The 24,795-nt window shown below is 40.4% G+C and overlaps 2 protein-coding genes across 3 annotated transcripts; both read left to right on the forward strand.

Moving 5' to 3' along the window:
- Positions 1 to 321: 321 nt before the first annotated feature.
- On the forward strand, positions 322 to 15,927 carry LOC129182233 (interleukin enhancer-binding factor 3-like). The gene is made up of 20 exons (XM_054778066.1): positions 322 to 466; positions 720 to 901; positions 1,984 to 2,095; positions 3,551 to 3,744; positions 3,848 to 4,010; positions 4,480 to 4,630; positions 8,432 to 8,523; positions 8,908 to 9,003; positions 11,852 to 11,963; positions 12,040 to 12,137; positions 12,231 to 12,339; positions 12,444 to 12,578; positions 12,710 to 12,900; positions 13,023 to 13,127; positions 13,257 to 13,388; positions 13,497 to 13,646; positions 13,768 to 13,894; positions 13,988 to 14,026; positions 15,005 to 15,382; positions 15,460 to 15,927. Exons 2-20 carry the CDS (start codon positions 801 to 803, stop codon positions 15,567 to 15,569), a joined length of 2,595 nt encoding a protein of 864 aa, XP_054634041.1. The 5' UTR covers positions 322 to 466; positions 720 to 800; the 3' UTR covers positions 15,570 to 15,927.
- A 126-nt stretch (positions 15,928 to 16,053) lies between these two features.
- On the forward strand, positions 16,054 to 23,503 carry acp5a (acid phosphatase 5a, tartrate resistant). 2 transcript variants are annotated; one of them, XM_054778070.1, is made up of 6 exons: positions 16,054 to 16,864; positions 17,270 to 17,360; positions 17,433 to 17,632; positions 17,710 to 17,834; positions 22,058 to 22,403; positions 22,472 to 23,503. In XM_054778070.1, exons 2-6 carry the CDS (start codon positions 17,270 to 17,272, stop codon positions 22,709 to 22,711), a joined length of 1,002 nt encoding a protein of 333 aa, XP_054634045.1. In that variant the 5' UTR covers positions 16,054 to 16,864; the 3' UTR covers positions 22,712 to 23,503. The 2 variants fall into 2 exon arrangements, with proteins under 2 accessions (XP_054634045.1, XP_054634044.1); XM_054778069.1 differs by lacking the exon at positions 16,054 to 16,864 and having other exon boundaries at positions 16,902 to 17,360; positions 22,472 to 23,502.
- The last annotated feature ends 1,292 nt before the right edge of the window (positions 23,504 to 24,795 follow it).

The raw sequence follows: 24,795 nt of genomic DNA on the forward strand, positions 1-24,795 counted from the left end.
GAGAGAGAACTCGTCGCTTTGCAACAGGCAGGCTCGAGTACTATTTTATTGAATCGTCATCGTCAGAATAAAACCAGCCAGTGTTCTTCTATATCTTCCACATACCTTTTAGTTTCCCCTGCTCACATCTAAATCTAAAGAAACTTCGTTTTAATGCAGTGCGTGCCGTTTTGAAGTTTTGTGACGAGCTTAATTCAAGGTCAATTCATTGTCATGTTGTTCCCCTATTATACACGAAAAACCATTTGTATAGAACCCCAAACATTGTGAAACAAGATCTATTGGCAATGTTGATGTCGCTATGCTGACAATTGCAATCTTTCTTTTGAGAACGTCTCTGACGAGCAGGCTTTTATGACGTCAAATGTGAGCGACTCGTCATCGACTTGCTAACCGACAAAAAGATAGGTGCACTTCCATCAAAAAGGTCGGCACTGGTTACTGAATCATTTGTTTATTAACAAAGGTAAGACCGTGAAACACCAAGAAAGATGTAATTACCTTACAGTGATAGCAGTGACATAATGAGAAAGGCTACATTTTAGAGCAACTTGACCAAGATAACCGTATTTAACATTAGTCAGCTAGCTAGCAAAGATATACGCCAGTGCTATCGTTAGCCTTGCTAGTTTCGAAGAAGAATGTATTTGTTTCTTGCATAACTTGAATTACGGCAACACGTGAGCATTCATTGTTTGTTGTTTTGAATTACACAATAGCAAAACTACTGATCATCCGCCGTTCAACGAAAAGGGCATCTCAAATACAGGCGGTAGCTTCAACAAGGAAAACGTGCTAGCATGGCGGCTAGGTGGGACGAGCACCAGGCTTATGAGGAGCTTTTGCACTGGGACAGCCTCATCCAACAAGGCCACCGGCTTCACCCGCAGGAGTTTGACAGGTACAGTACACTTAAAGCAATTTTTCCACAATAGTAAATACAGTTAAACAACAGTCATGGCCAAAAGTTTTGAGAATGACATTATTAATTCCCACGAAGTCTTTAGCCTCAGTTTTTATAATGGCACTTTGCATACCCAGTACTCCAGAATGTTAAGAGTGTTAAGATGAATTGCAAACTCCCTCTTAGTCATAAAAGTGAACTTAACCCCCAAAACACCATTTCCACTGCACTGCAGTGGTGAAGTCGTTTTTTCTGATGAATCCCCTTTACGATTGTTTGGAGCATCCGAACAAAAGCTTGTCCGGAGAAGGAAAGATGAGTGCTTCCATCAGTCCTGTGTCATGCCAACAGTAAAGCATCCTCAAATCATTCTTCAGTGGGGTTGCTTCACAGCCACGGGAATGGGCTCACTCACAATATTGCCTAAGAATCGATTGATACAGGATGTTAGCAACACATCCTCCGAAAGCAACTTCTCCCAACCATTCAGGCATAGTTTGATGATGAACAATGTTTTTCCTAGCACAACGGAGCACCTTCCAATAAAAGTGATTAAAGTGATTACTAACTGGCTCGGAGAATCTACATTTTGGGTCCATGGCCAGGAAACACCTCAGACTTTAATCCCTGTGAGAACTTTGTGGTCAGTCCACAAGTGGCGGGTGGACAAACTTTTAAACTCTGACAAGCTCCAAGCATTGATTATGGCAGAATGGGCTGCCATCAGTCAGGATGTGGCCCAGAAGTGAACTGACAGCATGCCATGGTCAATTGAAAAAGAAGGATCAACACTGCAAGTATTAACTTTTTTAATTTAATGTAACTGTCAGTAAAAGCCTTTGACATTCATGGAATGCTTGTAATTATACTTAAGTATATCATAGTAACATCTGACAATATCTCAGAACACTGAAAAAGTTGGTGAAAACCATTCTCAATACTTTTGGCCATGACTGTAGACCCCAGCCCCACACCCTCCGACCCCCAATTATTAACATTCCCTGATGCACATCTGCCTTTAGTGGAGTAATGTTGGCAATGGAGTCACATTGGATTCATATATTTTACACATTTTACAGATATGAGGAGTTGCGTTACTGGTATGACTGCCGGTGCTACGAGGACGAGCTGAGACAGTACCACGACTATATTTCTGCAATAGAGACAGCGGAACATCCACAATATCACAAGGTACCTCCCTGACCTGATTAAACGTACCTCAGTCCTTTTTTACCTTCTAATTCCGCAAAGGTAGTTGTTGTGCGTAAGCTGGTTCTTGGGAGACTTTTTGGGGGGGGTATTTCCTTGGTGCCTTGGTTAACATCATTAATCCGTTGCAGAAGGTCCGACTCAAACCAAAATGGACACTAACCAAAGCAAATTTTCCCATAGAAAATGATGTAAATCCAGTTAATCCGTTACAGACACCAAATATGTTAACACAAAACACATTTTATGGACAATAATTATAGTTGTACATGCAGAAAATGATGCAAAAATAATTACAATTGACAAATGAACGGACAACTGAACATTTAACATTGCTTTTGCCTAGTTTTGTTGTAAACCATCAATTAACAAAAAAAACCTAAAATAAATACATAAATACATTATTCTGCTGCAACCACAATTTGCAAAAACAACCGCTGGCGGCAGTGGTGTCGCAGAAGTGCGCTGGCGAGGATGCAGTATGTCTGGTGACGTGTGCTATGTTTGACTGTGGACGTTGCGAACATGCTTCAGTAAGTTGGAATGTATTGGATGTAAAATGAGACACAGAAACACAATGTCACCCTCGATGGGCCGCCGGGTTGATAGTCTGTTACCCGGGATGCTGTGGTGTGTGTGTGTGTGTGTGTGTGTGTGTGTGTGTGTGTGTGCACGGCGTCACATTGAAATGACGACTGTCTTCTCTAAGTCGTAAAAGTTTGAGGTCTTTCACCTTTTGTCTTGGTACGGTAAGACAACTTACTCTTTTGTGCGGTCCATGTGCTTGTTAAGTCATGTATCTCTCTACAACTCTGATACAAACGTCCTAAAATGGCACCCGCGACCCACAATTAATTGCGCAATCATGTGCAAGTATCGCAAGGTTTTGTCTTGTGCCCGTGATTCAAGATGGCAGCGTAAACAAACCGGATAGTATTTTGGATGCTAAACACGCGGGTGAATGCAAGCCAAGGCAAAATTTTAGCTGTTAACAGAAAAACACGGGGGCGGACGTTAACCACTCTATCCCACTTCCCAGTTGTATGTGGTCTGAATTCCGTAACAATGTTGGGCTATTGCTAGTGTAGTGTTTCACTGCGGTACACAGGTTGGATCATCCATCTCGTTCAGAGCCTATCTTAAGGTGAAAAGCGGACTACATCTTGGACTGGTCAGCACTTAGTTTAATTGCAGAGATTGTGAAGAGTGGATTGAATTGAAATTGCTCCCACACCTGCTGCACAAAAGTCATCGATATGTCAACTTCTTCCCTACCAATCGTTCCCTCGGTCCACTGGGATAGATAAAGCTTTCCTGTAACCCTGAACAGTAAAACCGGTACAGAAGATGATTGGATGCAACGGATGTAAGATAAATGTGTGTTCCACAACGCAGCAAACTTATTCTGCTTGTTTTCTCCTGCCTCTCCTTCCAAAGGATGCTTTGTCCAGCCAGATACACTCGGGGCCAAACGACCGCCGTGTGATGGCAAAACACTCTGAGATTTATCCCTCTGCAGCGGAGCTAGAGGCGGTGCAGACAATCGTCTCCCATGTGGAATGTGCGCTAAAGACTGTGTCTGACCAAATTGATGCTCAGAATTTGGGCAAAGGAAATCAAGAGGCCAAAAGGTAAGTTAACCAAAGATTTCCCTTTGGCTCATATGAAGACTTCACCTGAACAGATGTTTTTTTCCTCTTTCATGTTGATTTATGCCTACCCTCATTGCAAAAGTGCAAAGAAACGTGTCCTGCATGGCATTATGAGGGTGGGCCTGCTGGCCAAAGGACTTCTGCTCAAAGGAGACATGAACCTGGAACTGGTGCTCTTTTGTTTCAACAAGCCTACCGTCACTCTGCTTAGACAAGTGGCTGAGAGTCTAAGTGCCCAGTTAGAGGTACAGTAGCAGATGCTTAAATCCATTTATTGTTTAAAAACGACAATATTTACAAAATAAAAATAAATGGAAAAAAAAAACAGCTTTGACCCTCTGGAGTAGGTTCACACTTGGGCTGTACAAAAAAAAATTGTGATCTCTTTTCTTAAATGACAATGATTCTTTCAATTTTACTTCATATGCTAGACTTGGGGGTTTAGCTTTTTTTTTTTTTTTATTACTCTGTGCTAAAGTGGCTCATTCACATTCTGCATTTAACTTAGTTTACTTTAATGAGACAAAGGTGCACAGTTTAAATACATTTTTTATTGTTTTAAATCTGAAACAGTTAAGTATATAAAACATGAGAAGTTTAACAGAAAGGAAGCAACTGCAACACGTAATGCATCTGTTTTTTTTCTAAATACATGTGCTTGTGTGGACATGGCCTTAATGTGTCATTGTAATGTGTGATTCCTCTTTGTAACAGGCTGAGGCCGCTGGGTTGTATACAGTGATCCCGAGTCCAATGGATGCCGCCATCAATGTGAAAAGTACCAAAGAGTTAGCCCTCACTCTAACCCTCCATCTCACGTCACCCCAGGTCAGGGTGGACCAACAGACTGAGCCCTCAGAGGAAAGTGAGTGTGACTTAGAAAGGTCTTGATGTGTGTGCATCGCTTGCACTGCTCCACAGACTTGGTAATGAAAACACCACATTGTCGATTTTCCTCAAGTCAGTGAATGACCAATACATGTTGGCTGTTCACTTGTCTGAGAATTCTGCACCATTTGATGACAATGCCCCAATCTTGTCCTCATTGTCATGTTTTTATGCTTAAATTGAAGTCTTTACAGCGCGCTCTGCATGTCCTTGGTGCTAAAGCTTTGTATTTGCGCCCACTGCAGCAAAACTGATCACCAAATAGCCCAAGAAGGGTACTGGTAGCGCATGAGTGGAAGTGACTCTGCAGTCTCAGCTGAATTATTTGGATTGGTCAGAGAGGATTCACAAAAGTGCCATTGTCGTCCCAGTGCAGTTTCATTCAGTTTACCACACTGTACACTGAGGTGCACTGTATCCCACAATAACTACTGTGAACTTGCTGCTCCCTTCTGTCATGAGTCAGACACGGAGCAGGGGGTACAAATCCAAGGGATGAGTTCTGATAAACATAATTATGAGTTATGAGCGCCACAAAAAGGAGTTTCACTGGCAAACCAGAAATCTCAGTAGGAATGCCCAAACCTCTCTGCCAGCATCTACCTTTCATCACTTCCTGTTGTACGGAAAGAGCTCCGTTTTTTATTACCGGAGTTTTAAACTTTTTGTGACTATCCCTGACAATAGCTTGCGATTACAACTCTACAAGTGGGTGCTGAGATCTCTGCCTTAATTCGGACCAGCGATATCTCCGGCTTTAACAAGGACTTGTGAGAGACACAAACTCGCTGTTACAACGAATATTAAACACCGAAGGTAGTGTACAACAAGCTAACGGTTAATCCACAACACTCGAGACGGTGTTGCTCAGCAACTGCAATAATGCCAAACAGTAAAGAGAAAAGAAGCGGATCTGATGGTGGCTCGAACAGTTTAGCTCAATGCACTCCAGATTCGGTTAAAGGCATGGAAGGTGCAGGTTTCTCACTGATGTAACTAAAAAGGAAATCACTGTGACATTGTCAAACATTTTTCAGCAAAAACATTAACTGATTGTAATGGAATCAAAATGGAAACAGTAAAAACGGTTATCAGAGAGATTGTAGAACCGTTAACATATATTAGTAACTTATCATTTCAGACAGGAAAATTTCCTAACAAAATGAAAATAGCTAAAGCAGTTCCAATTTTTGAAAACGGAGACAAACATAAATTTACAAATTACCGACCGGTTTCCTTATTACGCCAATTTTCTAAAATTATCGAGAAGCTGTTTAATAACAGGTTGGACAAATGTATTAATAAGAATGAATTACTAGCAGGTAGTCAATATAGATACAGAGCTAACATTTCAACTTCTATGGCACTGATTGAAATCACAGAGGAAATTAACGCTATAGACCACAGAGCTGCAGCTGCAGTATTCATGGATCTTACAAAAGCCTTCAATACGATTAATCATATTATTTTAACAACAAAATTACGGAATCAGGATTAGTTTTGAATTGGGTTAAAAGCTACCTAGCAAACAGGAAGCGATTTGTAAAGCTAGGAGAATACACATCTGTAAATATAATATGTGTGGAGTACCTCAGGGGTCAATATTGGGATCAAAACTGTTCAATTTGTATATCAACAACATTTGTAAAGTGACAAAGGACTTAAAGTTGGTATTATTTGTGGATGATATCACTGCCAAAATATGACTTTTACCATAACAAATTTTTCTTAAAAAACGTTATTCTTTATTTGTGACTTTATTTTCCCCAAATTTTTTCTTTAATCTTGTGAAATTGCTGCTTTTTTCCATTTTTGCTGTTGTTTTTTTTATTTAACTGTTCTACATTTTTAAATTTTAAAAAAATGGTTAATTGCATACCAAAATAATTGTCAGTTAACTGAATCATCCATTGGTAAATGGTCTTTAACTTGGCAATCATCAATTCATTAATCGTTGTAGCTCCAATGATACACCTCCACAATCCTTATGAGACATGAACACAAATCTCTTTTCTGTGCATTCTAAATAGAGAAGAACTGCTATGTCTTAGTTGCTAGCGTCGGCTATTAATAAACACCTTCAAAAAACTTTCCAACGTTTTATCATTTTATATACATGCTGTGACCATGTAAACATGTACATTCATGATAACATGTAATACTTGCAGTATTTTGGTCCATTTAAGCATTACCGGAGCTTCCTTCCTGGGCACATTCTTTCCCGAGTCCACAGCAACAAACCATACTTCCGTCAACAACAGCCACATAGAGCGTTTGCTGTCATTAATCTTGGCAGACTTTGTGAGAGCCGACAACGACTACTACTACTTTTTACTTTTACTCGCCCCAGACAGAGAATAAAGTTGCTGGGTGCTCAGCAGATCCAGCGATAGTGAAACGCGAAGCCATTCTCGTAGCACTACTGCTAAATGTTTCATGGACAAAATAAGAGCGCCATAAAAACAGTCACTTAAAATGTCTGCTCTCATTGGAATGCCAACTGACAGAATGGCTGTATCTTTCAGCACAAGACGTGTACACCCTGTTGAGCTGGTAAATTCAGCATAATCCTCAGGAAAAAAACGCTGAGAGCAAAAAAGCTTCTAGATCAGTCTTGTCAGCGATGTTGAGAGCCAGTATCCACTAGTTGACAAATTTTTCATGACGTTTTTGGAGGATTTTTTAAAGAGGGCTTTATATCGAAAAAGATGAGTCCCAATGTGTGCGTCCCAATGTTTGCGGCCTCAGGCAAGCTGTTTTTCTCTCTTTTGAACACATAGAAAAGGGAACGATGTCTGTTCATGTTTTACAAGGATTGTGGACGATGGGCAAAATTCCCAAAAAAGTGCAGTTTTCCTTTTAAAGATGGCATAGGTGTGCCAGTTTGAATTTGACTGGTGGCTCTGGTGCCCCGTGTGGCTAACGATGAAATCCCAGCTCCACCTGGTCGTGTTGCTTGGGAATTTCTCGTATATGACTACCAATTGCCAAAAAAATCAAGACATGGCCACATTGACCATTTAAGCAATGGTTTCTTCCTTCCTTGGCTCATCTGTAAAATTAAAAGACGAAAATAAATCATTTGTTACATTTGGTAAGGGGAGTGTTACTTTCATTATTACATTACTGGTTATTTTGTTATAACGGTCAGTGGCAATTGTTACATAGTAGTGTTTGTTGTCAGTGCAGGATGTTCAGTGTTTTTTGACTGTCCCGTCTAATCCACTAGTGTAGAAAGTGAGCTACAACATGAAATTTTTTTTTTTTGACTGGTTCTCTATTTTACCAGGAAGACCAGGATGTGTTCAAACTTTGTTCTGCCATCAGTTTTGCTGCAGAGTGGAGCAGACGTGAAGGTTTTACCTGTGATTCACCTTTGATTGACTCCCTAGTTTGTCAAGTTTTTTTTTTTAGGACAACTGGACCTTTGACCAACTGGACACACTGTCTCAGGATGGGGGGAAAGCAGCCAACCCAAGCCAAGGAGCTGAGGGGAGGGGTCTGTATAGTACTTTACGCTGGGAGCATGGTCCCCAGTTTGCTGCAAAATGAGCAAAACTGGGTGTGCATTGAGGACATAATTTTACTTGCGATGTGAGCTGTGTGTGCTTCGTGAACATTTCACTTTAAGGATAGCCCAAAAATGTACACACAACTATAAGACCACCTCCCCCTGCTGCATGTGGTTTGTGGAAAGCTGCTGCTCCCTGAGCTGCAAGACAGAGCCAACCCCCTTGGTCAAACTGTACCTTTTCTTCTAACTCCACCTCGTCAATAGAATCGCGAACAGACAACGATCTGCCGGACGTTCTGGACAGACAGAAATGCCTAACTTCCTTGGCGTCTCTCCGCCACGCCAAGTGGTTCCAGGTTTGCATTCACGTCATTACTTGTACGTAAGGTTCAACTGTGTCTTTGAATGTCTTTTGGTTTTTCTCTTTAGGGAGGAAAACAAACATTTGAGTGTCAGTTGTTGATGATAGTCTCGCTTTCACTAATAGAAGTCATGGGAAGTGATCGGATATTTCATACCAAATTACACACCTAGATCACTCATCATTCACTAGTCAATTTTGACCTCCTGAATATTTGATAACTGGCAGCGCATCCTAACATTAGCAGTCATTTATGTCAACGGCTCAATATTTTCCGCCTCTCTATGCTTCCTCTTGGGGTGTAACTAGTAGAACAAAGAATGTCGATAACCTCACATGCTGCAGCTCCTGAAGTCAAATATTTTGTTTGTGTCTCCAGGCAAAAGTCAATAATCTGAATTCTGCCGTTATTGTGATCCGGGTCCTGAGGGATTTGTGTATTCGTGTTCCTACATGGGCACCACTGTCTGGATGGGTAAGCAAACTGTTGACTTTTTTTTTTCGATTTGTTACTTCTGTTGGTTGTTCCTATATTTTTTTAGTTGTAACGAGGGCTGTCAAAGTTAATAATAGCTTCTGTTAACGCGTTGATAATGTGCTAACGGAAGTTTCCTTTAACGGCACTATTTTTTTGACACGGGATTAACATGCGCACGTCCTGTCTGACCCTCGACCCACACCGTAGTTTGGCGAAATGCAGCGGTGACTGTGGAGCTACAAGCAGGAGCAAATGTTGAGCAGAAATGGACAAAAAAAGAGTATTTTGATTGGTAAATTCAGTTTCAAAGCCCTGGCAGATGGCGCTCGCAACAAAACCAAAGTTATTTGTATCAACTGTCACCCCGAGTTCAGTTGTCATAGAGTATGCCGACTTGCCAGAGAGAAGCAAGAAGGTACTGAAGCACTGCTGGTATGTTTTTTCGTCATTCATACAGTGGCACTTTAGCATATGAGTGTCCTAACAAACAAGTGTTTTTTGTTTGTTTTTTTTTGTTGCGAGTTGTCTCTCTGCCGATTTTTATAATTTTTTTCTTCTTTTGCTTTGAACTGCAAGCTAAAATTTGGTCTCCGAGCTGCTAGTTAACGACAGGCGTAGCCGAGGACAGCCATTTGGGGGCTTGTGTCAACGTGACCATGGTTGAAGGGCTAGCAGCTCACTAGTTCATCACCAGGAAAGATTTTCAACACATCAGTAAAACATATGTACATTATAGCCATCTAACTTATCTTGTTTATTATGTATTGTGTAAAACTATGACAGGAACAACATCAAATTAAAAGCACGAAATGAACACAGACCCACCATCCACCAGTACAAGCCTGGACATTGTTTTTCAGAGAGGTGCACCAACAAATACACATTAGCACTCAATAAGGTAATCAAATCGTACCTTTATGCATTCCCACATAGTATCAGCATTTGGAACCAAATATGAGGTGGAAAAAAAGGATAAATATACAGTATGGTAGTCTATCTGTACAGTGTGGGGCAAAGTTAGGTGTGTTCAAGGACCTTCGAAAAAAGTGAAACAAACTGCCCCGCCATTAAACTTGCAAAAACTGGGGGATTTGTAAATGTATATTATTTTTTTCAATAAAATAATGGCCCATATTTGAAAAATGTATCTCTCTTTACATAAAATGTGAAAAGTTATCGTAGTTGCGTATCAAATCATTTACCACAAAGAGATTTACATCCCTACTCATTATGGATAAAAAACTTGTTTCTATCTGCTGTTAATGATGAGTTAACTATGGACAAAATGTGATCAATTGCAATTAAATATTTTAATCGATTGCCAGCCCTAGTTGTAACATTCTCAAATTTCACCAAATGTAAGGTTGCATTTTCACCAAATGGAACAGTTCACTTTGCTTTGTCACTAGTGTGGAGGACAGTAAACTTAAATTGTGCCTTTAGGTCGCAGGATATTGATAACTGACCTAATTTGCATATTTGCCTAATTTGAAGTGGTTCACAGCATTTGATAGCATTATCTCTAAACAATATAGTGGTAGTGTTTTTAAATTGCCCTTTTGGTAAATGTGATGTATTATTGGAAGTAAATTGAAAGTCACTCTTGACTCCATGCTAACTTGCAGTACTAATGGCATGGTACAGATGGGATGTTTTAGGTCCCTTGACACAGTTCAGCAGTAAAATGTTTAGTGTACTGAACTATCTGAAACTGTACTGTGCTGCTTGTTGTAAATGTGGCATGAATAGCTAAAAGGAGTTTCAAGGCATAATCACACTGTGCCATTTATATCGTAATATGCTTCCTTACGATGGCCGCCGACTCACTGGTCTGCATGCACATTGTGCTGCACTTCACTATATGTACTACAAGTATATATTATACTATACACTAGGTCCCCAACTTACGAACATCCGACTAGCGAACACTCGCGGATACGAACACAAGCCGACTGGTCTTATTTTATTTTGCCTTGTAGTCGCTCAATCAGTATTTATACTGCTACTGTACATGCTTGACCAGTAGAGGGCACTGTGACACTGCTAATGGGACCAACAGAGGAAGCCTTAGAGCTAATGAAACCAATAAAGGAAGAGTTAGACACTGGGGAGACACAGTGTAACGCTAAATGGAAAGCTAAATTGTACAACCCGGACAGAGCGTGTGATTAAAGTTTATGAAGAGTTAATAGGCCTGCTTAATTCTACACCACCAACAGAACACTACCTCTTTTAGAAGAGTCTAATGACGACGACTTCTCCTTTTTTTCAATATCTCCTCCACGACGACGTGTGTTCGACCACTCCTCTTCAAAGGTAAATAACATTTTACCAACGTATTATTATATCATTTTGATTATTGTTTTTTTCATTAATTATCCTCGTTTAACATTACTACTGCATTCAAACTCATATTTACATACATACACATATACTGTATATGTATACACGTACATGTAGTACCTATATCATTGGTAATATTACCTTTTCTCCTCCTTAAGAACAATTCAACATAAGAACGGTCGTCTGGAACCAATTGTGTTCGGTAGTTGGGGACTTAGTGTATACTATATATTCACTATATATACTGCAGCCTTCCAGACCTTTTGTCTGATTTGGAGTCATTCCATTATTTCTGTTATACAAGCTGGCGGTTATCATGAAGTGGTAGAAGAAGCAATTTCACTGTGTGTAGAACACATTCAGGTAAAAATGGGGCTGATCCAGTAAGTTTTTTTTGGGTTTTGTTTATCGGAAATTTCCAATACTACCAGCAGAGATTTGGTGTGTGCGATGTGAAGAGTTCTGTGTTTACATTTTGGTCCTATGCATTATAACCTCACAGCCCCTTGAGCTGCTGGCAGAAAAGGCCATAAGTACATCTGAGAGGCCACTGGGCCCAGGCGAAGCTTTCCGCAGGGTACTTGAGTGCATTGCCTCTGGAATCCTCTTGCATGGTGAGCCTTGATCTTTTGTTCGTTTGGACACTTGCTTGAGCATGACAGTGCAAATATGAATGACATTTGTGCTTAGATGGTCCAGGAATTAAAGATCCCTGTGAGAAGGAACCTGTCGATGTCCTTGAATGTCTCACCTTACAGCAGCGTGAAGACACCACACAGAGTGCTCAGGTATGATGGTGCCACAGCTAGAGGCACAAGTACAAGTTAAGTGTCGAAGTGTCTGTCTACTCACATTGAATTCTGTAAAATATATTTTATTAGTTGGCACTGAGACTGTGTGCATTTGGAATGATGTACAAAGTTTTGGGGATCGAGGCAAAGCCTGGCAGGCCCTGGAAAGCATTGGGAGCCAGTGCAAAAATTATACCAGGTACTATTATCATTCTATGTTGTACTGAACGTATGTGTATCAGCTCATATGGTTTTATCTTTCATCATAACGAGGTTTGAACTGTTTGTCTTTATTTAACACAGACCTGATAAAACCAACTAGACCCTCTCTGCCAGCTAAACGATCCTTCACCGAAGTGGCAAAAGGAAAAGAGGACTCATTAAATAGCAAACAGAGGAAGTTCCTCAAATTCCAGAAGCGGTTTCCACGGAAGTCATGTTAGTAATAATTCTGCGATGTCTGTCTTTTTCCACTCATTTTTATTTTTTTTAAGTAAGACGAAAAAAAATCTACCTTTTTCAAAAAACAACAAAAAAATCACACACCGTTTTTCTTTGTTTTTCGCTAGTGACTGATGATTTAAGCATGAATGCTGTGATGCGTCTGAACCAGTACCGACCCGGTCTTGAGTACCGCCTCACCTCTCAGACTGGTCCAGTCCACGAGCCGGTTTTCACGATGGCTGTGGATGTAAATGGGAAAACCTACGAGTCCACCGGGCCTTCGAAAAGAACAGCCAAGCTTAACGTAGCAACAAAGGCAGGACTATTTCAATATAATTTATGTATTTGTAATGTAAAGGTCTCCACATTTTTATTACAGCGATTATAATCCCACAAAGGGAACTTCTTTAACTATTTCTTTTTCTTTTTCTTTCACAGGTCCTGCAAGATCTTGGTCTTCCAACAGGCTCAGAAGCCAAGGCCGAATCCAAAATTGAGGGTGGCCAGGAAGTAATTGCAAGCGCCTCCACTGCTTCAGAAGATGTATGTTGGAGCTCTCCTGTTTCAGTGCTCTTTTCAGTTTGTTTATTTAGTAAAATAACAAAATTAAGGTCACCCATTTTTGGACTTTTGGCTTTCTCTCTTGGTTACGTACCTGCTTGCTTTGGGTAGAATGCTCAGGGTCCTATTTTGACCAAGAATGGGAAGAACCCCGTCATGGAACTGAATGAGAAAAGACGCAGTCTGAAGTATGAACTCTCTGCTGAGACGGGTGGCTCCCACGAGAAGTGCTTCGTCATGGAGGTGACTTGACAGTAGCACACGCTTTTCAATCCCGACTGACTCTGGAAAAGTTAAACTATTTGAAGCACTTTTAGACTTTGACACATCAAACCTGTCACTGTCTGGCAGGTGGAGGTTGATGGACAGAAGTTCAAAGGGAGGGGTTCCAACAAGAAAGAAGCAAAAGCCTACGCCGCCCTTGCCGCTCTGGAGAAGCTGTTCCCAGACACCCCTCTCATGTCCAAGAAAACATCAAAGAAGCTCACATACACTGACATGGTAAACACACAAAAAACACCCACACATTCTGACACTTGTCGGAGTACTGTCATTGTGCTGGCTCTGTACAGTAGCGGTGACTTGACTAACATTGAATCATCAATTGTGTTGTTTTCAACAGCACATTCCAGGATTCGGTACTATTCGTGGGATCCCTTCAGATTCCGGATCACCCGACTGGGGTCTTGGCAGAGGTCGAGGAAGGGGCCGAGGCAAACCCTTTTCTTCAGGCCCCGTTTACAACAAAAGTAAGGCTGTCTTTGTGTTAGCATGTATTTTGAATACACTGCATAATCTGCATTAATGTGTAAAGTGACTGTGATTTTTCTTTATTTTAAAAGCCAACTTTAAATATGAGAGCAACTCCGGAAAAGGTTATCGTAAGTACAGTATACCCTCCTGTCTCATTGTGTCTTTTATACTACTCAAGGTAATATTCTTTTCTGCAAGTCAGGTTGGACTGTTTACAGGGTGTCCGGGGTTTGAATAATATTGAGAGGTTGTGAAAGAATTTTTTGTTTTTTAAAGGTATTAATTAGGAGTGCTCCGAGTTTTATGCTGCCAATACCGATCATCCATGAGTGAGATTTTTTTTTCCACAGAATTCCTGGATGCACCCCTGCTTTTGGCTATATGATCTGGAAAAAAAGGAACTATAAAATCACCTTAATTTTGCCAAAAACCTATTTTACTTTTAAAAACATGCAGACAATGCGATGCCATTTTTATGGAGACTTCGTGGCAGGGTTTCCAGGTAGCACTTAATATTGAAAGACAATTGATGTAGGATTCTGGTTGATGAGACATGACATTACATTACCTTAACACTGCATGTAGTCAACCATGGCATGTCTGACATGATAGAGTGAAAACAGTTCTCCAATTCGTTGTGGAAGTGGTACGTGTTTTGGCTTCTTGCTTTGTCCTCCTTCCTCACTCCGTTTGGAAACCTTTTGAAGTTCAGAATAAATAAATTGGAGGTTAACTAGCATACTATGCCTAAAGCCGTGGCCGTTTTATGTGTCCCTACAGTGATCCAGAGCCTGCACATTAGCAATGAGGTGTAAAAGAATAATAGGAGTGTAAAGGTGACTATAGGGGTGTTATTTCATGTATGCAGTGCTCCAGTAATGGTGGTAAACGTATTTAGGAAGAAAACATTCCATTTATTAAAATTGAATCCTACTTTGTAGAAATTTACTTATTGCGGTCAGGTCTACAACCAATTACCCACGATAAACAAAGCACAACTGTCCTTGTTTTTACACAGTATTATTTGAACAGCAACAATTGGACAATGCCCGACTAACCTATTTTAAACACTGCCGTAGAAATTGTCCTTTTTTTTTCTTTTCCAGACAAGTTGTACAGTAACAATGGCGCTGGGAGCACGGGTGCCAGCAAAGTAATTGGTACCGTCACCAGTGCTCCTTGTGGCAGCACAGGAAGCAACACTGGCTATGGCACGTTTTATCCTGAAAGTAGCACCACCACCTACTCTGCCCCGCCTATCTCCAGCACCAGTACCAACACCACCACAACCACAGCAGGCAGCTACAAGTCCATGCCTCCGCCTGCCGACCAGCAGAGTCCTTACAGTTACGGCTACGGGGATGAGAAAAAGAAGATGCTCACTCAAGGTCAGACTGAGGCTTCAGCACAGGGAGCCAATTACTCCATGTACAGCACCGCTTATCCCAACACTGTGGTGGGGAGCCAAATGTATAATAATTATGGTGAGTATAAGATTTGCCAGTAAATCCATCCATGTTAGTGAACACGTCGGACCTGCTCATTGCATCTCCCTCCACAGGATGGTCAAACCAGACAAATTGGGGAAGTCAGCAAGGCTATGGCTCATACCAGTCCTACGGAGGACAAAACCAGACCTCGTTTCCTGGAAATAGCGGCACAAATTATTAGTCATAACCTTGTACAGCTTTTCCAAACTCACTACACCACCGAGTTCTGAGTGTTCAACCTTCATGACGATCCTGGAATAGGACAACCTTTAAATGTTTCTCAAACTGGAAAGTTGCCGTTTGTTGTTTCATCGCAAGTCCCGTTTTTGTTTGTTACATTAACCTGCTTTACTGGCTGTTTTGCTTTTGTTTGTTACATCTTTAACCTGCTTTACTGGCTGTGTTGCTACAGCATACTTTTTTGATTATTAGCTGTACTTGAACTTTGCTTTGCATGATTATGTCCCACCGTGGCTTCTTTCTTAGTTACTGTGACAAATCTGTGCTACGCCTACTCTTAATAAACCACTTTTACTTTGGAGCGAAGTTGCTTGTCAGTGTAACAGTGTGTGTCTTTTAAGTGTAGCATGTACGGCAAAGTTGAGATTTAAATGGAGGAAAAAAAACAGGTCAACTCCAAGCTTCTGTTAAAAATACCAGACATAGCTCGTCATATCAGCGTTTCATGGAAGTGTTTTGTAACAAGAGACACCAGTGGCTTCTGCCCTCCGTGCACAAAGTGTTATACGTAGCATGTGTGGCTGACATGTCAAACCATGTTGATAAAAAATTGCCTCACTGACCCTTTAGGAGGGGAGGTAAGAGCTCTAAACTTCACTTCTTGTAATTCCTTACCTATCATCTCAGTCTTTATTTTACCCTCAAGTGTCATGTTTTCAAGCCACCGTGGATTTATTTTCAATTCTAACAGCCCACTGGACATATTCTTGCAAGGTAAGAGAATGTGTGTTGCACATAATGGGAGCAAAAGTTTAAAATGCATTTTTAACAGGCCCACTAAGACCTTTACTTTGTTCTACTTACGTAGATCTAGGGTGTCCAAAGTGCAACCCGGAGCACATTGTAGAAATAAAATTAACACCAAAAAGGCACAATATAAAGAAAATAATGACTAATTGTTATAACTAAAAATCCTTTTGATTTTTCAAAATATAAAGTTTGGACACCCCTGATTTAAGTGAATGTTGCTTCCTCCGTGGTTGTGATCTCCGATTAAAAGTTGTCACAAAAAAGATGGAAGCACAGCTAAAAGCTGTAAACATGAAGAAAAATAACAAAGTGGAAATAATTGTTGGTGTCTGGAGAGCCAGGCTGGTCTCCAGTCCCAAGACGGTGACAGGGTGTGAGCAATGATCATGCTCCTGTGGCGTGGCCCAGCTGATAAAAAGGTGGAGCACTGTGAAAGACAAAAGGCCCCGCAAGGTTCTCCAGAGTGTGCCACACCACTCAACACCTGTGAGTGATTTTATTTGCTTTGTATCTTTCATACTTTTTGCATGTTTGAGGAAGGCCGTATTGAGTTGCAGCTGTGCTGTGGTTCCACATAGGCTTTGATAGACAGAAAATATGTCACCCTTTGACCTTATCTTTCTCAGACGATGATTAGTTTATGAGCTTCAGCTGGGGGGGTATGTCAAGTTCAGGCTGCGGTTATCACAAGTCAAGATAATGCAGAAAAGCAAGGAAGGCATGTTGTTCCATGGCAGGTTAGAGGAAGTGGAGGCGTGCACAGTCAGCATGCATATCTTTGGCCAATCACGCATTTCTTCCTCTTCCTGTTCTGCTTGTGTTCACTTTGGTTGTTTATGTCTTGAGTGCTGTGGTTAATGCAGCCGCTCAGTGATCATTTGATTTATGAAGATGGCGCTGATTGGGATTGCCATTGTGCTTGCCGCCATTCCTGTGGCCTACTGCTATCCTAATACCTTCCAAGACCTGGATGGAGGTCGCAGTAAGTATTAACTTACACAAACTTCGGTCAGAAACACTGCATTAAGAATTTTTTTTCCCTATCCCCTGACAGCCAACAAGACCTCCATTAAGTTCCTTGCTTTAGGAGACTGGGGTGGTGTGCCTTACCCCCCCTACATGACTGCGGTGCAGAGGGCTACTGCTCGCGAGATGAGTAAGATAGCGGAGCAGATGGGAACGGACTTTGTTCTAGCCCTTGGTGATAACTTCTACTTCAAAGGTGTAGACCGTGTGGATTCTCCCAGATTTAAGGTCAGCCCAAGATGCGTTACAAGTTGTTACTGTGGAGTTGATGGCCCTGATTGTTGTCGTCTGAATCTGTCAACCAGGACACCTTTGAGGCTGTGTACACAGGCAAGTCTCTCAATGTGCCCTGGTTTGTAATAGCTGGCAACCATGACCACGCAGGGAATGTCAAAGCCCAGATTGAGTACACCCAGAAGTCTGCACGATGGTAAGGCAATGATGCAATGTTGTCATTTGTGCTGAAAAATTCAAAGAATTTTCAAAGTTGGTATCTTTCTGGAGCAATTAATACATAACATTGGCTATTGGGGAGATTTAATCCAGTTGGGTTTTTTACCCAGTAAGATCAAAATGTTAAAACAAAAATCTGAAGAAAAAAAATGATGCATGTCTACCAATGCCAAAAACAAATTTTGTATACGTCTGTAAAATGTTTGCCTGCTGTATCTCAAAACACACACAAAAAAAACACATTTTCTTCATAGTATGCTATGGTCTGGTTTATTTCAGACATTAACAAGTTGCATTACGCACCGGTGGTTACATTTGCACAATTGAACATGTCTGAAAAGGAGTAGGGAGAAGCAGATCTTATTTAATCCCACCCTTTGTCCATGTCTATTACTGATTATTCATACAACATAACTGTACATGTTGATATTGTTTTCTTCTTGTGTTGGGGGGAGGGGGGGAGTATCAACAAGCAGTTAAAGTGATGACACTGTAATACACCCTTGTGCAGTGTTGAGGAAAAAAGAAATCACATTTGAAAACTACAGATAAGATTAAAATGCAAGAAGAATTCATTTCCGTAAATACCTGTAATTGAGTAGTGGTTTATTCAGGATAATTCCAGGCGCAGATTTAGAGGTGGGTGTCGTCGGGATGTGCTGTACATGGCTATTCAGGTGGAGGTGCAAAATAAAGGTTCTGGCATCATGACCATAAGGAAAGCTGTTGTCTATTCTCAATGAAAATTAACCAGAAAAGCGATCCCCAGTGATATAAAATTATACTCAAATCCTCGGAATTTACAGCTGCTTCAAATTGGAAAATATTTCAGGAAATTGAGCAAAAATGCGTTTCTCCTATGGAATCACAGGAGTGGCAAAATTTAAAAGGCAATAGGTGTGGAAATACAATGAGAATCAATAATACAAAAATATACAAATGTGGAAATACAAAGAGAATAAATAATTTTAAAAAATATCCAAATGTAGTATTTTTTTTTAGTATTTTGTCTTTCTTTTTTCTGTATTGTCTTTGTTTTTTCCAATTTGCCGTTTTTCCTCTTTTGTAGTTGTCTTTTCCACTTGCATTTTGTCATCGCAATTGGTAATACCATGCAAATGCAGAAGGGGTCATTCTGCCAGGATGATGACTACTCCATACGTGATTACACGATTTCTGCTTGCAGTGGCTATGTAGTTAAGGAAACTCGGGAGCCCGGAAATAATGTCACGGACAGAAAGTAGACGCAAATACATGTTTATCAAAAGTAAACGGGGAAATTTAAATATGGTGGACGAATTGAGAAGAGGTGTTCAACGAGAATTATGAGCAATTGCTCGGTTGGTGGAAAATGTCATGGAAAGTTTTGATTTAAAAAAAAAAGTCTTTAAAGGCTATATCTGCGTTGATGAATGCAGATATGGATGAAGCTGTGTGGCGCAATCTTTAAGAGGCCAATGCCTTATTTTATCTTATTTAAATTTCCCCTGTTTACTTTTGAATGTGGGCGGGTCATTCTTCCGCATTTGCATGGTATAATAAAATGCAATGACAAAACGCAAGTGGAAAAGACAAATACAAAACAGGAAAAACAACAGCAAATTGGAAAAAACTAAGACGATACAGAAAAAACAAAAACAATATAGTAAAAAATATGACTACACTTGTATTTTTTTATTATTATTGGTTCTCTTTGTATTTCCACATTTGTATATTTTTGTATTGTTGATTCTCTTTGTATTTCTGCACGTATTCCCTTTTAATTTTGGCACTCCTGTGATTCCATATTCTCCTAGTACCGGTAATTTTATAAATAGAATGTTTTGGCTTAAACGATATATTCCAAGGATAAAAATAACAACAAACTCTTGAAATTAAGGACATAAAATTGGCCTCAGATGTCACCAGATTGCAGGAAATGAGGTCTAATTTTAAATTTTTTTTCTGGGGAGGGTCCCCGGACCCCCAGCTCCACACCCCCCCTTTTCAGAACAGCTAGATCCGCCCCTGAATTCGTAAATGAAATTATTTAATATTGTTTAATATGGCATACCCTGTATTTGTATTATTGTGGAGTTATTGTAGATTGTGTCAAGTTTTTTAGTTTTTTTTTTGTTGTTGTTGTTTTCCCTTGTCGTCATCATCGATGTTTGTCCAGTTTCTTGACGTCTTTGACAAGTACTTTGGCTTCTTCCGGTCCTCCATTTATTTATTTATTTATTCCCCCCCGCCCCCAAGATTCCTGTCAGACATTGGAATGCATGTGTCGATGTTGATGACGTCCACATCCACCCTTTTTGATTGCAGAAAGTTGGTCACCTGTTGCTCTGTTGAAGCAACATCAAGTAATATTCACTTCTTCCATGGAAACTTCTTCTTGGTTCATAGGACCTCCTTGCTCTCAGAGAGGTAGTCAATGATCACGCAATTTTTGTCAAAGGTTTTCAAATTTGTATTTTAAAAATGGAGGCAGTATACACTCCTGATCAAATGTTTAACATCAGTTACAAGAATTTACATTTTCCACTGTTGGATCTTAAGGAGGTTCTAAGCAGAGTTTCACATTGCACAAAGAATTGGAAGTGAGTAAAAAAGGCTGTTCATCAGCTGATCAAATGTTTAAGACCACAGCCTTATAAAAGCCCAAATCTTGGCAAAAATGTGGATTTTATGTCATTTTCTGTCAGTTTTTCCACATTGTCATGATCTCTTGATGGCAAAGGCAAAAAAAAGCTTTATTTGAACGCGGCGGGATTGTTGAGCTGCGTGAGCAAGGCCTCTTGCAGCGCGCCTTTGTTGCTGAGGTTTGACGCAGTAAGACAGTCATTTGAAACTTCTTAAAAGATCCTGAGGGTTTTGGATCAAAACAAGCGGTAGAGGCAAAAAAAATGTCACCGGCCCTGAGTCGGAGGATCCGACTGGGTGTCCGTCAAGACACGGGATGATCCTCGGCCCAAATGAAGGTTGTTACTGATGCTGAATGCAGTCCAGTATCCATCAGATGGCATCTGTAGAGAAAGGTTTTAAGAAGAAAAGGTTCAATGGCTTTGTTTCCTTCTGCGCCACAAAATTGTCTGTTTTTGGGATTTGCACGAGAGCACCAAACATTGGACAATGAAAGATGGAAGAAAGTTTTTTTTTTTGTTGTTGTTTTTTTAATTCTCTGAGGGGAAAAAATGTAACCGGTCCTGATGGCTTCCAACGTTACTGGCATGACAAGGAGATGGTCCAACTTGTCCACTTGAGATACTTTTCACACGGCACAGTGGAGGGGAGAAGGGGGGGTGCCATCGTGATCTATGGTGCTTTTCCTTCAGTAAAACAATGGAGCTTGAGGTTGTGCAGGGGCGTCAAACAGCTGGCTATGTGGAACCGGAAGTCGGCTATGTCACCAGATCAGCGGTTGACTCTCAAAATGTTAACACAACACTTTTATATAGTTTCACATGCATAAAACAATTTAAAAATGCATATAAATGAACATTTAATGTTACATTTATCGTCAATGAATAGATGATTTGTTCCCACAGACACAACGTGACAGCGAGACACCGCACGGACACAATCTTACTGTTTTTTGTCATGAATTATTTCTCAAATTCAATAGTGTTTGCTGGAACTTGCAACTTTCTTTGGCTCCATTTTGGATGACTGTGTTGAGGTGAGAAATCACTATTGAATTCAAGAAATAACTCATGTCAAAACAGGAAGGTGGTGGCCATGTTGATCCACATTGTTCTTAAATGTTAATTTATCCGCCACGCCATTAACTTGTCATTTAGATGCATTTAGAATTGTTTTGTGCATGTAAAACTATCATTTTAAACTGTAAGAATGTGTTTTGTGTTCACATTTTTGGATTTCTGGAATGGATTAAAGGCCCGGTCACACCGCCCGAACTTTGCTGTAGCGTTCCTGTACTGTAATGCTGAAAACCAATTTAAATTAGGAAATGTTATGAATTCATAATTGAACATGATCTACTCATACAATATGTGAATATTCCACAGTATTAATAAGAGAGAGATTTAGGTGTGTGTACTGTTTTGTTCCAGACTATAAGTCGCGCTGTTTTTCGTACTTTAACATGACTGTCTATTTTTTTTCCCTTATTTCAGTTCTGCCCTTTAACTTATTCCACAGTTAGTCTCAGTTTGTTTGCTTTGCCAGTGTCACTTTATCAGTAGTTGTGCCTCTTAGGAACTTTCCTTCCTACTACTATGAGCTGGACTTCCGCATCCCCAACACGGACAAACTGCTGACCATCATCATGCTCGACACGGTGATGCTATGCGGGAACTCCCTTGACTTTGTGGATGAGCAGCCCAAAGGCCCCCTACGCGCGGTGGATGCCAACCGTCAGTTGATGTGGCTGCAGGAGAGGATGGCTCAATCTAAAGCCGATTTCCTCCTGGTGGCGGGTCACTACCCTGTGTGGTCTGTGTCTGAACATGGGCCCACTGAGTGTCTCCAGCAGAGGGTTCGCCCCCTGCTGCTTAAACACAACGCCACCGCCTACTTCTGTGGCCATGACCACAATCTGCAGGTACGTGCATTTCGTTTTTTAAATCTGCACCATAATTCTTCATGTCAAGCTCATCCCCTACCTTGCAGTACATTGAGGAATCAGGAGTGGGCTACGTAGTGAGCGGTGCTGGGAACTTCCTGGATCCAGATGTCCGACACTGGAACAAAGTACCCAAAGGTTCTGTGAAGTTCTTCACCGGCCAAGCTTCAACTCTGGGAGGCTTTGTGCATGCAGAAGTCACCAAGAACAAAATGATCCTCACCTTCTACCAGGCTAAAGGCACTTCTCTCTACCGCACGGTGCTCTCGCGAAGGAATGTTAACTAGACTCCATCATGCGTGACAAAGCTTTACCTTTTTGTCTAAATTTGGCAGTGTTTAATGTATTTTTAAATAGGTTTTTAGTTGTATAGCTAAAAAAAAAATGGTTTAAAGATCAAGCAAATCCTTGTTCTACATGAATCTGAAATGTAAAATTCAGATTTTAATTTCTTGGACATTTTGACTAACAGTGTAAACCTCAATCAGCTTTCATAGCATTGTGAAACTGACTGCAACCACTTGTCATGTGCTTTCTGCTCAGGTGAGGATTTGTACCGTGGATGCCTTGTGTGCAATCAGGTAAAAAAATAATACCAATAACTTGATGTTCTCTATAGTCATAATCTGTCACCTGCATTAGATTATTTGCAAAAAAAAATATTACAGGGTATTTGATTTTCTTTTGCGTGTGTAAAATAAAAATCTAGCATACAATATTTTTTAAAATGTGACAATTTGTCATGCAGTATTAAGTGAACCTTTTTAAGAGCATATTCAAATTTGGGATATTATTAAATGCCATCCCCTTCCATGGTTGCATTGCATGCATTGTAAGGTATTAAATTAAGAACGTGCAATAAGCACCCATGCATCTGCTGCTGTCGGTACTTAGTTTCCGAGCGTTACATCATTTTGTAGTGTAGTATAAAAAAACATGTTTTCTCATGAGCTGGAAAGGCAATCAGCTCTTTCTCAAAATGGCAACAAAATGTGTTAGTTCCCACTTAATGTAGTGCATATACTCAATGTCAAATAAAAGAAAAACAATCTGTTTGTGATCAAATGGTCCATATTATGCTATTTTTTATACAATAGTGTATTTGTGTGTTCTTTATTTAATGTGCAAGAAGCGCTGTTGTGTACTTGATCCTGTTTTGTTTTGGGGTTTTTTACATATACAGTAATTCCTCACAGAGCGGTTAATTGGTTCCAGAAGTGACCATAAGTGAATTTCTGCAAAGTATGATTCCTTATTCATAAATGGAATATTTTCATGAAGCATAGAAAACCTTTTTATGGCCTTCGAAATACACATTTTAACATTTTTACAGCCCCCAGACGCTCCCCTGTAATCACCTGTACACTCGTATTACCCATACTACGCATTAGCATTGGGAGAGTTCCCCATCTTTTTCTGCACAGCATACTTCCTTTTGATGTCATCAGTAAAGAACACCGCATAGCCTAATATTTGTTCATGCAGCCATTTTTATGCTTGAAAATGCTTCATTAGGTCAAGAATACATAAAATTAGCTTAAACATTTTTTACCAATACGATGTATTCAACCACCAACCTAATAGATGCCATATATCACATATAACATTTAGGAGTAGGCTAGGAGGACACACGTTAGCAAAACCAGCATAGCTACAGTATGTGAGCTACAGTGCTAACACGTCTGTTGCTGACTGACAAATTGTTGGCAGAGCTCCATCCTTTATTTTAAAATATGTGGAGAAGCCTTTATTTTTTTTTTTAAAACAAGTGAGGAATGTATACTAAGAACAATCAATCAATGAAGGCGAGACCTTAAAAAAATATGAGATCCTGCAGTTTGCTATCACTAGGAGCGTTGTGCACAGCAGCATTGCTGGCTAAATGCTGAGCAGTGTTGGGCAAATTACTTGCTAAAAATATTTAGTCATAGTTGCTAGTTACTTTCTCCCAAAAAAGTAAGTGAATTAAGAACTGGGTGTTGGATTAAGGACCGGGTCAAAGTTGTGACTTGTGACATGCAATTATCTCCCAAAACGCTAGGGGACAGTGTTTTCCTGAAAGTGAGCAACCACATCTTGTTGACCAGCTATCAAGTTTCCCGTGTATTGGTTGTGAACAATTTCAACCAAGGACACTAGATTTGAATGGCACTGTAAATTCATCACCCATTTCCGTGTTATGCCCTGCGCGGATTTGACCGGCATGATGGGGAGCAGAATCCAGAAACATACATGTCCTCGGCACACTGCTCAGCCATTAATTGCTCTAATAGACGGTCCAAAAGACCAGATTTGTCATTTTTCAAGTTCCCCAAAAGCAAAGACAGGTATGTGTCATAGAAATGGTTCAGATTTATAACACTGGTTGTTG

Source organism: Dunckerocampus dactyliophorus, chromosome 6, assembly GCF_027744805.1.
Source record: "Dunckerocampus dactyliophorus isolate RoL2022-P2 chromosome 6, RoL_Ddac_1.1, whole genome shotgun sequence".
NCBI classification, from domain to species: Eukaryota; Metazoa; Chordata; class Actinopteri; order Syngnathiformes; family Syngnathidae; genus Dunckerocampus; species Dunckerocampus dactyliophorus.

Bases quoted from the DNA above. Each gene is read 5' to 3' on its own strand.
- acp5a (XM_054778069.1), top strand. From the start codon at position 17,264: ATGAAGATGGCGCTGATTGGGATTGCCATTGTGCTTGCCGCCATTCCT. The intron at 17,361-17,432 runs GTAAGTATTAAC...ATCCCCTGACAG, and splicing joins AGACCTGGATGGAGGTCGCA to CCAACAAGACCTCCATTAAG. The intron at 17,633-17,709 runs GTCAGCCCAAGA...TCTGTCAACCAG, and splicing joins TGGATTCTCCCAGATTTAAG to GACACCTTTGAGGCTGTGTA.
- LOC129182233 (XM_054778066.1), top strand. From the start codon at position 801: ATGGCGGCTAGGTGGGACGAGCACCAGGCTTATGAGGAGCTTTTGCAC. The intron at 9,004-11,851 runs GTAAGCAAACTG...ATAACCTCACAG, and splicing joins GGGCACCACTGTCTGGATGG to CCCCTTGAGCTGCTGGCAGA. The intron at 13,895-13,987 runs GTAAGGCTGTCT...TTATTTTAAAAG, and splicing joins AGGCCCCGTTTACAACAAAA to CCAACTTTAAATATGAGAGC.